The sequence below is a fragment of the Mauremys mutica genome, chromosome 7, assembly GCF_020497125.1.
Source record: "Mauremys mutica isolate MM-2020 ecotype Southern chromosome 7, ASM2049712v1, whole genome shotgun sequence".
NCBI classification, from domain to species: domain Eukaryota; kingdom Metazoa; phylum Chordata; order Testudines; family Geoemydidae; genus Mauremys; species Mauremys mutica.
Window position 1 is genome coordinate 68045482 of NC_059078.1, and position 15563 is coordinate 68061044.

The 15563-nt window shown below is 39.7% G+C and overlaps 1 protein-coding gene across 2 annotated transcripts in view; it reads right to left on the minus strand.

The window, feature by feature from the left end:
• The window catches only part of DLG5 (discs large MAGUK scaffold protein 5), a 201713-nt gene that overhangs the window by 47876 nt on the left and 138274 nt on the right, over positions 1 to 15563 (minus strand). Inside the window, exons 8-16 of one of the 2 annotated variants that reach the window (XM_045024440.1) lie at positions 14484 to 14714; positions 11367 to 11551; positions 10665 to 10790; positions 9416 to 9548; positions 8658 to 8785; positions 7006 to 7181; positions 6472 to 6575; positions 5366 to 5458; positions 2113 to 3132 (exon numbers count right to left, since the gene is read on the minus strand). In XM_045024440.1, coding sequence (XP_044880375.1) covers positions 2113 to 3132; positions 5366 to 5458; positions 6472 to 6575; positions 7006 to 7181; positions 8658 to 8785; positions 9416 to 9548; positions 10665 to 10790; positions 11367 to 11551; positions 14484 to 14714 — 2196 coding nt within the window. The remainder of the gene's footprint in view (positions 1 to 2112; positions 3133 to 5365; positions 5459 to 6471; positions 6576 to 7005; positions 7182 to 8657; positions 8786 to 9415; positions 9549 to 10664; positions 10791 to 11366; positions 11552 to 14483; positions 14715 to 15563) is intronic. The other variant, XM_045024441.1, reaches the window with a different exon arrangement.

The window sequence follows — 15563 nt, forward strand, 5'->3', positions numbered from 1 at the left end:
CGGAGAGAGACAGAGAGAGTCTGGGGCAGCAGCTGCTGTCTCAACTTCCTGATCCACTTAAAAAGACAATGAACTTAAGAGTGGGTCAGCTTACTTAAAGGGGCAGTGTGCATCTCTCTCACTCTCCCACACTCAAGGTGTTTGTCTGTCTCTGTCTGCTATGCTGTTTCCCCTCCCTCCTGTTCATGCTGCCTTGATAAGGCCCTACATTAACAACATGTTAACCCTTGAGGGCTCAGCTGAGTGCTAGTTCACCATTTAGCAGCAAGGCACTTTCTGGGAAATATCCCTCCCTCTTCCACCCTGTAACTTCACCACCTCAACCAAGCTTCACAATCATCATAGCTGTGAACAGTATTAAATTGTTTGTTTAAAACGTATACTGTGTGTATATATCTATATAATATATAGTTTTTTGTCTGGTGAAAAAAATTTCCCTGGAATCTAACTCCCCCATTTATATTAATTCTTATGGGGAAATTGGATTCGCTTAACAACGTTTCGCTTTAAGTCGCATTTTTCAGGAACATAACTACAACGTTAAGCGAGGAGTTACTGTATTAGCATAAAGATGATAGACAACATTTGTCTAGACGTTAAGGACAATATAAATATGCTGTGTTTACAGTGACTGATGACTACAGTTCAAATAATAAGCATCCAAGTAACAGCACACATAGATCAACTTGACATTCTATTTAAAGCAAATTCCTTGCCCTCAAATGTGTAATGGTTTGCTTATATTTTGTTGGGTATGTGCCAAAAGGCAGCAGTTCCCTACATACTAGTTTCTTACAGTGCAATTCTGTATTGAAAATGGCACCTTCTTACAGGCCACATCTGCTTCCTGTGCTTAGTCAGTAATAATCTGCTGACTTCAGTTACAACAGTAAACTTATTACTTTTTTACTGCTGTCAGCACTGCAGAGTTAGCTGGATTCTATTCTGGCTCAGATAGAACGTTTAATTAAAGGCCCAATCCTACAGGCTGGCAAGTGTCTCTTGAACTCCCACTGAAGTTAAAATAGGAGCGGAAGGTGCTCAGCAGAACTGGCAGAAATTGCTAAATTTTCATTGAGAAAAATTGTAATGAAAGTTTTCCCACCAGCGCTAGTACCGAGCACTTTGCAGAATCAGGCCTCAAATCCTGCTCTCGCTTATACCTTCTACTCCATTGCCTGCTCTCAGTTACACCTTTGCAAACCCACTGAAGGCAGTGGGGCTGTTCATATGTAATAGACGGAAAATCTGACCCACTGATATGGAGGCCTTGGGGGAAACTAATCCTGCGGCCATTTTTACTTTATCTCCCAGTTAACACCCTATCGACCTTAATCAACCACCTGCAATCCTTCCTTTGTCTACTTGAGTAACAAATTTCCAAGTATCTCCATGGAGGGATTGTTCATTCATGCCTTCTGCCACAGCAAACCAAGTGTTTTCAGGTCCATATCCTCCTAATAAATATTGTCAACATTTACAGAGTACAACTGCACTTTAACCACTATCAACTTCAGACCAGGTTTACAAAGGTATTTAGGCACCTAAAGATGTAGATAGGCACCTTGTGAGATTTACAAAAACACCAATATGAATCAAGAGCCCAACTCTCACTGACTTTCAATTGCTTTTGTGACTCCCACTAGTCGCCTATCTGTATCTTTGGTCACCTAAATACCTTTGTAAACTTGACCATCATAATTCAATTTTTGCATTTTGTCAACATACAGTAGAGAACCTACAATCATTACTGAGAACATCTGGTACCAAAGAGCCTAAAAACCATACAACGTTCATCAAGCAAGACACCGTTATCCCTCTTTGTAGCCATCAGTGGCTTTTTAATACTGTAACTCTGAGAATTACTTTTGTAATTCAAGACACACAAGAATTTTAATGAAGGTGTCAGGGGCCAATATTTTCATTACTATCAATTTTGGGTACTCAATTTGAGACACCCCAAAGGGCCCTGATTTTCAGAATGTGCTGAGTATCCATCCTCTGAAAATCAGGCCCCTTTGAAGTGTGCCAAGTTGGGCACCCAAACTTGAGTCACTTTTGAAAATAATGGCCAGCATCCCTGCTTTGTGCTTCCATATATTTAATTTGTACCTGAAGTGAAGGATTAGGAATGGGCACAGGGGTCAGTTTATGTCTCAAAGCAGGTGCCGATTTTGGTCTTGGTCTTTTTATCTCTGGCTCTTCAACTCTTTGAAAGCCAATGTCATCTTCACAAGATTTTCTTGAAGATAAATGAGTGCAGTCGATCCCCTCCTCCCTGTAATAATGCCCAGCATTCCTGCTGTGCCCCTTGTGAGTGTCTGAATCCTGCTTAAGTGCCAAGGACACTGGGGGCTGCGCAGTAGCTGGGCTGGTAGGTGGGGATCCAGTCGTTACAGTAGAGTCTGATGCAGAACTTGTCTGCTGTTTATGTTTAAATTTAATAGAGTCACTTCTCTTGGGAGGGGTTGGAGGAGTTGAAGCCACTTCAGCTTTTGAGAGCTGAGGTGAATGCGCGGACACCTGATTAGTGGAGAGATAGTCCATTTTGGGAGGAGTCTGTGGTCTTTTGAAAGTGTCAGGGTCGAAGATGGACTTCCTTTGTTTTGGCTTTTTGTACACAGAGAACTTTTCAGTTTCTGCTGTTGAAATATTGACCATCACTTTAGGCCACGTACCACCACTATGCTTAGCTCCATGCCCTTTGTCTAGCGTGGTCTCAACCATGATGCAGTCGGCTACCGTGGGCTCAAATGGCAGCCTCCTGCCATCCAAGTCAACAAGTCCATAGCCTCGTTCCCCATAAGTGTCTGGACTAAAGGAGCTAAGACTGTGTTCTGAATTACTGTGGCAGCTGTGCACAGCATTCCTGCGAGAGTCTGCCCGTAAAGCACGGCTGGAAAAGGGCGTGTGATCACAGAACGAACCACTCCCCTGGTCACTCTGGTCCTTCTTGCCATCCAGGATGTCTGGATTGAAAATGTCTGTCTGTGTTGAACTGTTGTGTTTCAAGTTTCTTTTATTCTGAACTTGTATCTCTGATGTATGAACCCTGCAGTTCGATATTTTCTCTGAATCCTTCAGGTTTTCAAATATGTTCTGACCACTCCAGGATGAGCTCTGAGGAAAAACCTAGAAGGAGAAAAATATTTAATCAACTCAAGACTCTGGCAGATTTGGATTTTGCACATGACAGCCTCACCTCCCTCTCTTTCCCCCAAGCTCTCAATGTACATGGAGATTGTACCGTGAAGATGAACATAAAGGAACAAGCCTATATTCTGGGGAAAACGATGGATAGCGTGTGCGTGGGTGGGGAGACTAGGGAGCAGCTTAACAAAATCTCACAGATTGCTGGTACAGGGAATCAGACTGAATGAGGACTGATAAAACAAACCTTTTTGATCTTTTAAAAATACTTTCACAGAGGCAACATGGTGTAGTTGATAAGGCCCTGGACCAGGAGTCCAGAGATCTGGATTCTAGTTCTAGATCTACAACTATCCTGAATGACACCAGGCAAGTCACCTTTAGTGTCTCTGTTTTCCCTTCCACCTTTTGTCTGTCCTGTCTATTTAGCCTGTCAGTTCTCTGGGGCAGGGACTCTTACGGTGTGTATGTGGCACACCTAACATAATTGGCCCCTAACCTCAGTTGGGGTTTCTAGGAACAACCACGTTATGAAATATAAGTGTTTCCCTACTGACAGCCCTTCAGAATGAAAACTTCTGTTTATTCCTTATCATGGGCAGAGTCTGCTTTCCCATCAGTGATCCTCACTCCTGACCCAGAGGGGACCCTTTCTAGGGGCAAGAGGACATTTCAGTTTCCATGTCCATTGAGACTTCCTGCAGCTGATGCTAATGAGGAGACTATATTACCAGCTCTGTCGGTAGGTTTATTTTTTTTATGTGAACAGCAATCCACTGGGAACTGAACTGAGAGCAGCCACTGAATTTCACATAGTGTAGGATACCTAACAGCCATCCAAAGGTGGTAACTGTGATGTTGCACTCAATATGATTTTATGAAAATATGCTAATGAGTGTGAATATAATGTAACTGGAACATGCTTCATGCAAAAGGTCTCTTGTTATCATTACATAGCTTATAGTCTACTGAGTATGGTCATCCTATTTGTATGTATGTATCATTCTTCTATCTGAAACTAGAAATATGAAATATAACTCTGAGGGCCTATTGTAATTATGCAAAGTGTGAGCCACTAATGGTGGTTTGGAATCTTGATGGCTCCCATCAACCAGGACAATTGACTGGATGGCTCTGTTTGCAGGCAGCCTTCCTGTGAGTCAGGCTGGGAGGAATGAGGGCTGGAAGTCTTACAGTAACATGTGATCGTGTCACCTGAACTGGAATCCATCTTTCACCTGGTGTCTTTCCATTGAGAAGGAGGGGGTGGGAATCCAGAGAGGGACAAAGGATTCCCGCCTTGTGCAAAAGATAGATAAGGGCGTGGAACAGAACAAAGGGGGCTGCAGTCATAAGAAATGCCCTAGCTACCACCTGAGCTGGAACAAGGACTGAACCAGGGGAAAGGATTGGGCCCAGACTAGGAAGGTGTCCAGTCTGTAAAAAAAGCTTCCTGGAACATCTCTGAGGGTGAGATTTCATCTGTAATCACTTTCTTACTGTATTAGGTTTAGACTTGCATATTTTATTTTATTTTGCTTTGTAATTCACTTTGTTCTGTCTGTTATTACTTGGAACCACTTAAATCCTACTTTCTGTATTTAATAAAATCACTTTTTACTTATTAATTAACCCAGAGTGTGTATTAATAGCGGTGTGTGTGTGTGCGTGCGTGTGTGTGTGTAAGAACAGCTGTGCATCTCTCTTTATCAGTGTTATAGAGGGTGAACAATTTATGAATTTACACTGTATAAGCTTTATACAGGGTAAAACGGATTTATTTGGGGTTTGGACCCCATTGGGAGCTGGGCATCTGAGCGTTGGAGACAGGAACACTTCTTAAGCTGTTTTCAGTTAAGCCTGCAATTTTGGGGGGACATTGTTCAGACCTGGGTCTGTGTTTGTAGCAGGCTAGCGTGTCTGGCTCAAACCGGGCAGGGTACTGAAGTCCCAAGCTGCCAGGGAAACCGGGCTCAGAGGTAGTCCCAGAACATCAGTTGGCAGTCCCCAAGGGGCTTTCTGTGATCCAACCCATCAAAGTAACTATCGACAGGGACCAATCCCTACTACCAGGGCAAAGCCATTTCATTTAGCTGAGTTTCCATATTACTGTATTCATTTTATGAATCTGTTCTTCTCCCCCTTTACAATTTAAAAAAAAAAAGTATAAACGTATAAATTGCTTCACTTCCTCCTTTCCTGTCCCAACACTCACCTTCATCAATGAGAGGGTAAGGGAATCCCTACAGTTTCGTAGCAAAGCTTCACATTCAGTCAGTGATTTATTATCTAGTGCAATGCCATTAATCTGCATAAAAACAAGGGTAAATTAGCAAAACAAACCTAGCAGCAGGCAATTGTCTTAGTTTACATTCTATGGCGAACAGCGGTTACACCAAAAAAACAAACAAACAAACTAAAGCAGAAAGGAAAATGTCAGTACCCTGGTAAACTGGATCATTTTTGCATATCAGGAGACTGTCTTTTTCAGATAATTTCACTAATGAGAGATATGGTCTAACCAGAACTGCAATTATGGACTTCCTACTTCACTAGAGCTGGTGTTTAATGTATGATTGCTCCACTGCATATACCTCTACTTATCTTTATATATTTGCATGAATCTACCCTCCCTGAGATCTGTTCCTCTGAATAAAATATATAACTTCTTTTAAAGATATTATTCAACAGATCACAGACCCCCAGAAGTTCCCAGAAGAGATAAGTAGCATCCTGGAGGAGACAAGAATCTAATCACTTTCTTTAACTTGGTTCTGGAAGAGCAGAGGGAGAGTCTTCTCAAGTTCAGAGGAAGTCTGAAGGTAAAGACAGGCCTTCATGGGATTTTGCAAATTGCAGGAGCACTTGTAGTTTAATCAGTGCATCCAGAAGTGGAATGGAGACGTAGATCTACTTTAAAGGAAGAATAGTCATAAGATCATCCCAGATAATTTCTATTCCTAAACTCTAATGGAGGTCTAAAGAAGGATCCTTGAACTGAAGTCCTTGTATTAAGTCATCTTACCTATCATTTATTGTGAAAAGGGAAGGCAGTGAGATTGTCAACAAATGTGTCTGCTGGATGAGTTACTGCAACCATATTTTCAAAACTTCACCAATGAAACTACTAAACGTGGGCTGTATTTCCTATTACTCACCCAACCTACAAACACCAACATGTTTATTAATTAAATCATTAAATTTAAAACAGAGAAAAACATGGTAAAATGAGTCAAATAAAAAGGTTTTAGCTTTTAAAGAAAAGGAAATGTGTTTCATACTATCTGTGGTACTGAAATTCTATTTGTTCTTTAGACTTACGGCAATTATTCTATCTCCCACAGCAAGGGATCCATCTTTGGCAGCAGGGCTACCGGGCACAACAGCAGCAGCAAATACTCCATTTTCTAAACTAATTCCACTATCTGAAATCCATAAAGATAAAACAAGTTCATTCTTGCAGTTCAAATAATTTAGCACATATCTGAGTTACCTGCATGAAAAAGAAACATATGTAATAAAAATGCAGTTGAAAATTAGCTTAACTTCTAATAACATTTTTTAAAAAAACCACAAAAACAATGTGAAAAGGGTTACAGATAACCTGAAATTTAATATTGCTTTACACGCACTTTCCAGTGGAGAAAAAAGATTGTAGGGATTTGCAAGCTTATTCATCTGAACTAGAGGTGAAAAATGATACGTTAGCTGTATTCGTGCAAGAAATCTATCCTTAAATCACTACTTCTTGTTCTGTTAAAAAAACAGCTAATAAGAACCCTTATCTAGGAAGTCATAACAATTCAAGTGAGTGGACTAATAGCTTGCCCTGAGCATTCAAATGTAAATAATTACCTTTATGCCCAGCAAGATTGATGTGCAAAGGTGTTATCACTTTCCCGCCTAAGGACTTCCTTCTTCGAATCACCATATTAATAACTCCTCCTCCATTAAGTACAGCTTTTATAACTTGCTTCTTATCCTTATTAGTAAGATCCACATCATTTATCTTCAGTAACCAATCATTCACTCTGGCAGTTAAAACAAAGGCAAGTAAGTCCATGTTCTAAGAATACTTTGCTGCACATTGCAAATATTCAATAATTAATTAAAAGGACTATAATAGCACTAGCACAACCTTGATATGCCAACCTCAATTGTCTAAAACTCCCCATTTCTGAAAAAGTATGATGATTCCCAGCATCTATTAATGACATTGAGTAAGCCCCAGATCCTCCTGGTTCCACCGCCATTGCTTACGCCACTAGTCCTCAGCGACTCCTAGTCAAGTTACTGATCCTTAGACACCTCATATCTAAAAATGTGGTGAGTGGCACTGCTGTGCAGGTACATTAAGCATTATTAGTTCCATGTTAGAGCTGGCCTAACTAAACACAGATATTTAAAGCAATATTTATGAGAGGTAGGTACTCTTGTAAAGTGAATAAGTCATGGTTATCATCTCAATAGTAGGGCTCTATCTCAGATTTTGGCAAGACACTTAAATTTGCCATTCCTCTGTTATCCCAAATATTTTATTGTTCTTGAAAACTGTCTTGTGCATGATCCGATCTCAAAATCTACCTATGTTTTAAGTATTCTGATGCAATTTTCTTGGGCAGAGATAGCATTTCGTTAGATACTTTTAAAAAATTTCAAATGGGAGCCATTTAAAGCCCTTTAATATCAGAGCGTATTCCCTTAATTTAAATAAAAAGGTCACAGTATGTTCCAGCTTTTAGTGAGAGCTCAACTGTAAAAATCTGAAAAAACACGAGTCACAAGGCAGGTGAAAGTCAGCCTTATAATAGGACTGTGGCTGCAACTTTAACTATGGAGAGGCTTCTTTTTATAATAAACCCCACCCACATCTGCACAGCCTGGACAAGAGCTCTGGTTCTACTGCTTCAAAACAGAAGCCTCTACCACGTACAGAAAAGGAAGGTCTCCTCTAGCTTTGTGGTACAGACATCATGATTTTTTGTGAGCTTAACCAACCAACAGAGGGCCAGATGCTTGCATAGTCCATGATTCTAATTCCACTTCAGTAAGGCAAAAAACTTGAATTGACACTATGGCATCACGACTGGGTGACAAACTATCCATAATCTTTCCCCCCACAACTACAGCTTGCCCACAAATTCTCAAGAAGATCTAAGTAAATGGCAAGTTTGAAGAGTTTGGTTAAGTGTTAGAGGCAGACAAACCAGCAACAGACAAATGTCAACATTTCAAATTGGGATTTTTTTTAAAAAAATTATCTGTAAATCAAGAATAGCTAGATTTATTTCCATAATGCTTTGCAAACACCTTCTTCTTACTGCAATTTTCAGATTAAACCAATTTTCCAAGCCTAAGTTATTAGGGAGCTAAAACAGAACCCACTTAAAATATGGAGAGGTGACCAACCATCCATAATATTTTCATTTTTTTTTCTTTTACAACCGAAGCAAAATAAGTAAATGTTTCCAATTGGCATGCAAATGATTTACCAGTTAACACTATACCTTAATCGACCATCTGCAATACTTCCTTTGTCTACTTTGGTGACAAAAATCCCACAGTCTCCAGGGAGGTATGGTTCATTCACACCTTCTGCCACATCAAAACCAAGTGCTTTCAAGTCCATATCCTCCTAATAAACATTGTTAATATTACGAGCAATTCAACTGGAATTCAAACTAATTTGCATTTGTATGTACACAGAAATTGTAAACTATGCCCTTATTTTGTATCTTTTGTGCTTTAACAATATCTCAGATGTACAAATTATTATACACAGATTTCAGTTCCTCCCCAAGGTATTAAAGGGATTAATACAGCCTTGTTAACTATTTTATTACCACCATTAGTGTTAGGAATTAATCTCCTTATTTTAAAAAATATTATATATATGTGTTTATTTATATACACACACACTCACCATTTTTATATAAAGGCAACAGTTGTGTGGTTTACACGATTAGATGGCAAAGTTATCTATGGTTTGTACTCCACAAGAGGGAGTAGATTTCCTGTAACAAATCTTTTTGATAATGGTCTATTGTGCTTTAATGTGTCAGCTTTTCATATCTGACTGGTATGATATTTGTTGTAGATACTGCATTTATGGTATGTAACCACAATTAAAATTAATAATGTTTAAAAATACATATTCAACAAACAGCATTATTTTTATAACCCATTGTACAAGGGATGTAATGCTGAAACATCACACAATTCATTCATATAACACATTAAAGTCTTCAGTGTATCTTGGGCTTACTCGGTCTTTTTCAAACTCCACCACTTCTGTTTCCCATTCCAGAGAATCCGTGTCTATAGCTGAATCGTGAGAACTGTGGGCCATCAATTGCCGAAACCTGGCTTCCTTTTCCAACTGGTTCTCCATCTTCTCTCTATGGAATGAAAGACATGTGTTTATAGGTGATTCAGCAGCTCCCTTGTAAAGAAATGAATGAATGAGATTAGGGTACTTTACAGTTCCTTCTCTAATTTAGCAATACAATCTCTGCTCAGTCTATCCATCCCACAATCTAAGTAGAAACCTGAAATCACTTTTTAAAACTTCATTTCCTTCATATTGTAATAATCTTCTCTTATGTGAACTGTAGGAAACTTACAAACAAGTTCCAGACATGAACATATAGAAAATGCCTCTCAAGAAAGATAGCAGCAGATTCTTCCCCCTCCCCCCAGATAAGCTGCTCCAAATAGTAAGGGAGAAGTGGAGGTGATTTAGCACTGAAAATAAGATCTCCTACCACTCTGAAAAATTATGTGATTCATGTTTTCTCCTCTTATTTATAATTCAGTGGGAATCTGGAGGTAATGAACAAAGGTATAGTGAAAGCCTGACTGCAGTGAAAGAGTTGCTTCAGTGCATTTCAACAGACACATTTAGTATGTAGACATGTTCAGAAAATATTATGCTTCTGACTGAGCAGTCTAATCAGAATGAAGACTTCCTTATTTGCTGGGGGGTAACATGACTAACCAACCAGCTCCTTTTGCCCTTTGTCAGGCATTTTACACAATGCTGATCTATAAAATCATCTACACATGTATCCTATTGTGTATAATAGGCGTTTAAGAGTCATTTAATCTTAACAGAAACGGTGGGTATATTGCAGGCAAAAAGTTATGATAAGCCAGGGGCACATAGTAATTATTTTGAAATCTCTCTCATCAGTGTATGTTGACTTGAAAATTTCTCTTTTTCTAACTGAATAGCTTTTTAAAAAGCATTAGAACCAAGATACTTTTTTAAATCTCAAGCTGCAATAAAGCTTTTGATTACTGTTTAAGCTGAGTAAGTTACTGAAGTTAGCTGGACCAGAACGGACCCTGCTTTGTGTTGGGGCAGTGTGTCTACCCTAAGGGATTTGTGTACTAGTGTTATCTTAGTCACACGGATGCAGACTTCACTTACGTAGACTGGCCTGAAGAATCTGTTAATAAAAGGTTTCTAATATGAAAAGCATTCTATGCAATGAAATCATTTTATAACATACTTTAGTTCCTTCAGTTCACGCACAGCATCATTTTTTTGCTTCCTCATGTCATCAAGATTGCGAAGAGCCTCTGCCAAGTCACTCACAGCTCTGTCTCGCTCTCTCCTCAAGTTGTCACACAAAGTCCTTGAAAATAACAGATGTTCAGGTAAAACTTTAAAGCTGCAACTTACATTTACTAACTTACAGAACCCTGAATCCTTATACCAGTCATGTCCTTTAACTGCTACAAAATCCTTCCTTTAGAAATTCCACTTTTGTACTTAGTGTTTATCTAGAACAAAAGAGGTGTTAGGTGTTTTACAGACAGTAAGACCATGACTAGATCCTCAGAAATCAGGCTTCAGGTCCCTTGCTTTTTAGACCATGGGTACTACAGAGTTGGCCACTATGTATTGAGGAAGAGGTACCCTGTTACCACTCATTGACCGTTGTGCTGATGGGCTCTGGAGGGATGTTTACCAGAGAGAAGTTAGTATGGTGATAAAGGGGATGTCTTGGAAGACCCTATCAAATTAAGAAGGGGTATCCTCCTATTACTTAAGTACACTGTGATAAAATCATGCGTTGGCTCAAAAAAGTTAAAAGATGTGCTATCAAAAACCGTCAATCTCTGAAAGAGTCAGCTGCACTACAAGAAGACCACTGCCATTTAGCCATTGAGATTATGAAGAGCACCAGCGTATCATCTAACATGTTTACCGGATGCTTTCTCTTTCCGCAACTATCTTGTCCCGTTCTTGAAAGGCCCAATCTCTCCGACATTTGGCTACTTCTGCTTCCTGGATGGCTTCCTTTAGCTCCTGTGACATGGCCTCATATTGCTTCCGAAGCATTTCAATTTCTTTGTTAGCTCTTTCTACGTCCAGTGTAGCAGAATCTTGGATCTATGAGTTCAAATATATAGAAATATTTATTTTATGTACAATTCATAAAATGAGTATGCACACTGGGTTTTGTAACCCTTACTACAGGTTTGTTATATGAAGGGCTCAGTCCTGAAATCCTGCCACAGACTAAACTATCATTCAGTGGGAATCCCAAAATCAGTCGGAACTTTGCCTGCGTAAAGGGTTCAAGGTTGACTCTAAGCATTTTAGTTCATAGGAAGAGAGGACGGTCAACGACTCATAGGACTGATCTATGTTAGAAGATTCTTCCTCTTAGAGCAAAATCAATATATACTTCATATTTTGGTGATATCTTGCTGACTCATTGATGTGTTTTAGCACACAGAGACAGAAGATGTCTAAGGACAGCTAGAAACAAGATAACACAGTGAATAATCATGGCACAGACTGGCTGTTTTAGTATCTAGGACTGATCCTGTGACAGGCAGTAAACATCAGACGTACAGATTTACAGTACACATACACTTGTGATTCACAATCCCCAATCTCTCAAGGAGAATAATAGCTCTCCAAGCAGTTTTTGTTTTAATTCAACATTTTAGAAAAGATTTTATTTCTCCTTTTTAAAAAAAAAATGAACCCACACCTCTCTACCATTGCAGATTCAAAACACCAAAGGAAATAGCGACAATGACAATGCTGACTGAAAGAGAACACTTCCATGAGTGCCCACAAGAGAAACAAACTTATTTTAACACAATCACACTTCAAGCCCTAATCTTGCAGATAGTTACAAGTGAGTTTAACTTGACATATGTGAGTAGTCCTGATGAACTCAATGGGACCACTGTCTTGAGTAAAGTTAAGCAACTGTGTGTTTGCAAGAACAGGGTCTAAATACATGTTGAGGGGTCAATACACCCAGGACACTACACTTTTAGGGCTGTATGCCTCCACGAATGGTTTTAATTGTAACCATTCATGCTTAAAACCCCCAGCCACATTCCAATCCACCACTCTATTCATGAGAACTAACAAAAGCCACAAAAATTCATGTCTTGCCTTTCGGTGTGCTATTTCCCTTCACACTCTTCCACCCACACCCCCACCGCATCCCTCAAAACCCCCAAATGAACCCACAGCAACTGAGATTTGACCCTATGTAGTATGCATCCAGCAGTGATTATATCACAGAGATCTCCACTCAGCTTGTTCAGGATCCTCCACTCCCCTTCATAAAACAAAGACAGGCCCTAAGAACTCACATTTCATTCCTCTTGAATCCCTTGCTGTACAGATCCTTAAAAGCTGTTGTAACAGCCATCTCTCATTCAGCAGAGGATTTGGTAGGCTCCTCCTTTGGAGTCCATCAAATGCAACGCTTTACCTATATGGGAAGTGGGGGCACACTGCTAAGTGACAAGGTGCTACCGGTCCTGCCTACATGAAGTATTCCCGAACTCCTGCTGATCCTCTGAAGAAGGCTGCAAGTCAAGCCAAGGTCTTCCCATATCAGTGGCTTTTGATGGGGGGAGGTGGAGAAAAGTTTTCTGCACAACAAGATAGAGAGTTGGAGGCATGATAGCCAACTGAAAATAAAAGGATTCTGCACAGCCCAGTTGAATTCCTAGTTTTATTGCTCACTCGGATGCTGATTCAAGATTGACAAATATACATGGCACAGAAAGCTGAGGATGGGGGAGTTCTTGTGGTGAAAAGAGTCTATTATGATACAGGATTGATACTATAATGAAAGTAGATGAATGAAAATACGCCTTTCTCACACACAAAAAAACCTTCTGAAGGGTCTTTGCTAATATCAAAATTACTGTAAATCCTGTAGTTCTTTCTCAAACATGAGAAGCAGGGATAGTGTAGGATTTTACATATTACTACATTACAGTATATGGATGTATGTGATATATTATATACAATAGATTACAAACATGCAAAACTGCAAGAATATTTTAACTCGTTTACATAATCACTAACAGTCACAGCTTGATGTGTTCCATCATCCCTTTAATGATCTGTATATCTTAGTGCAATTGAATGTAAAAAAATTATGCAGAACAGAAAAACTTTTTAGTCACACTTAGAAATTGCTCTATGAAGGTTTAAATTGTTGGCACACACAATAAGCATGTTACAGACATAAGTAGCTATGTAACAGATATATATGAGCACACCAGCAGAAGGTATTATAGATTGTTTTAAATGACTGAGAGGACTTATAGCAGCAAAGAAGGGGCTAAGGAGTGCCTTTAGATCCAACTACCTCCACCCTGCTACACCTGCAGCCAATGCCAAGCCAAGAGGGAGAATAAAAAGACCACCTGGCTCAGTTCAGGGCTGACAGGCAAAGAGCTTGCTAGCCGGAGCAGCCACTGGAGGAACAGCACGACCCCAAGGACGCACAACACTCAAATCAGAGACTAGTGGGGGAACCAAGCCCAAAGGAGAGGGCAGGGACACGCCGCCTAACCCCTCCTCCCACCAGAAGACTGGGGGACAGACTGGTGTTTGGGGATTTTTTTTTTGTTATTCAACATTTTTGGGGTTGAGCTCCTCAAAAGACTGACAGGAAAACTAGTGGTGGGACTGAGTCTGCCTCAGTGGGGTCTTGGAAGATCCATAAGGGGGTGATGCTCCAGCCACACCACTACTGTAACCTGCTGAACTGTTGGGCTATAGCAGTCTGTTAACCATATATTAAAAAATCTATTAACCATTTATTAACCCTTTATAAATGGAAAATTTAAAACTGTGACTGACTGATTTATTTTAAACAAGTAGTCTAGTCACTCCCCCCTCATAAGGAGTGTGTGCAGGCATGCATAAGAAGCATTCTTCATTGAATTAAAAAAAAAAAAAAAAAGCTTTGTATCAAGACATTTACACGCCTGCCGAATGGCATTTACTCTCCTCGACCTAAAAAGAAAAAGCCATCTACAAAGACAGCCAGTACCTGACGAGCTTGGTAATATTCCCTTAGCAGATGGTCTCTCTGGATGATAGCTTCTGTTCTCTCTTTCCTGGCAACATCTCTTTCTTCCTTCACTGTCTCTATATCCTTGCAAGCTTGATCAAGCTCCTTCTTGGCCTCAGCCTTGTCCTTCACTTCATGACAGTACTTTTCCAGCAACTCATTCCTCTCACAAATTGCTCGATCTCTTTCCACTAGAGCTGAGTTTAGCTCCTACAACGAGACCCATTGTTTGCAGGGTGTTAGGTACAGAGCAATATTTCTTCTTTCCAGTTGAATACACATTGACACCTTAAAAACTGAGGATGTATAACGAACGTTCTGCGAAAAGGGGAATTGTACAGCTCTGTCCCCATATTAAATGCAGAAAAAGAATAGCTAACAACATTCAGCAAAGTGTTAAAACTGCCACACCACCACCGTTAAACACCTTGCTGTCTGAATAATGAAGCACATAATCTAGGAACACTCATGGTTCTGAGAAACCTGGAGAAAGGACATTTGTTGCAAGTCCTCAGGAGCCCTGGATAGCCAGTCAGATTTAACACAAAACAATCATATTACATATTTTAAACATATTTTTATTCAAAGTTGTAATTACATAGTGCTATACAGCTCCCTTTTGCAGAATGTGAGTACAAACCTTTCCCTTTTGTGTTATTTCAAAGCAATTTCCTTCATTATTGCACAGCTGAGATAATATTTTCCAACCTAAGTTAATGAGTGCCCTGTAGCTTCACATTTGTTTAAAAAGGGACATGAGTATCTTACAGTGTAAGACACCAATTGTGTGTACATGTACCATGAAGTGTTACTATTATAAGAATATGATGTGCCATAAAATACTGTGAACAATACATTATATTGAATGTAGCATGTGAATCAACTGCAAGGTGTGAACGTTCTACTAATGGGCCTGTGCAACATCATGAAGACAAAGAGTTATTCTTAGGAGACTTTAAACAGAGCTGTTAAGATCATAAAAGCAATCCTGCTGTTATATTGCAACAGAGATTTTTGTATAGCAGTTAGAGTAGGAGACTTGCACCAGGACTCCTGGGT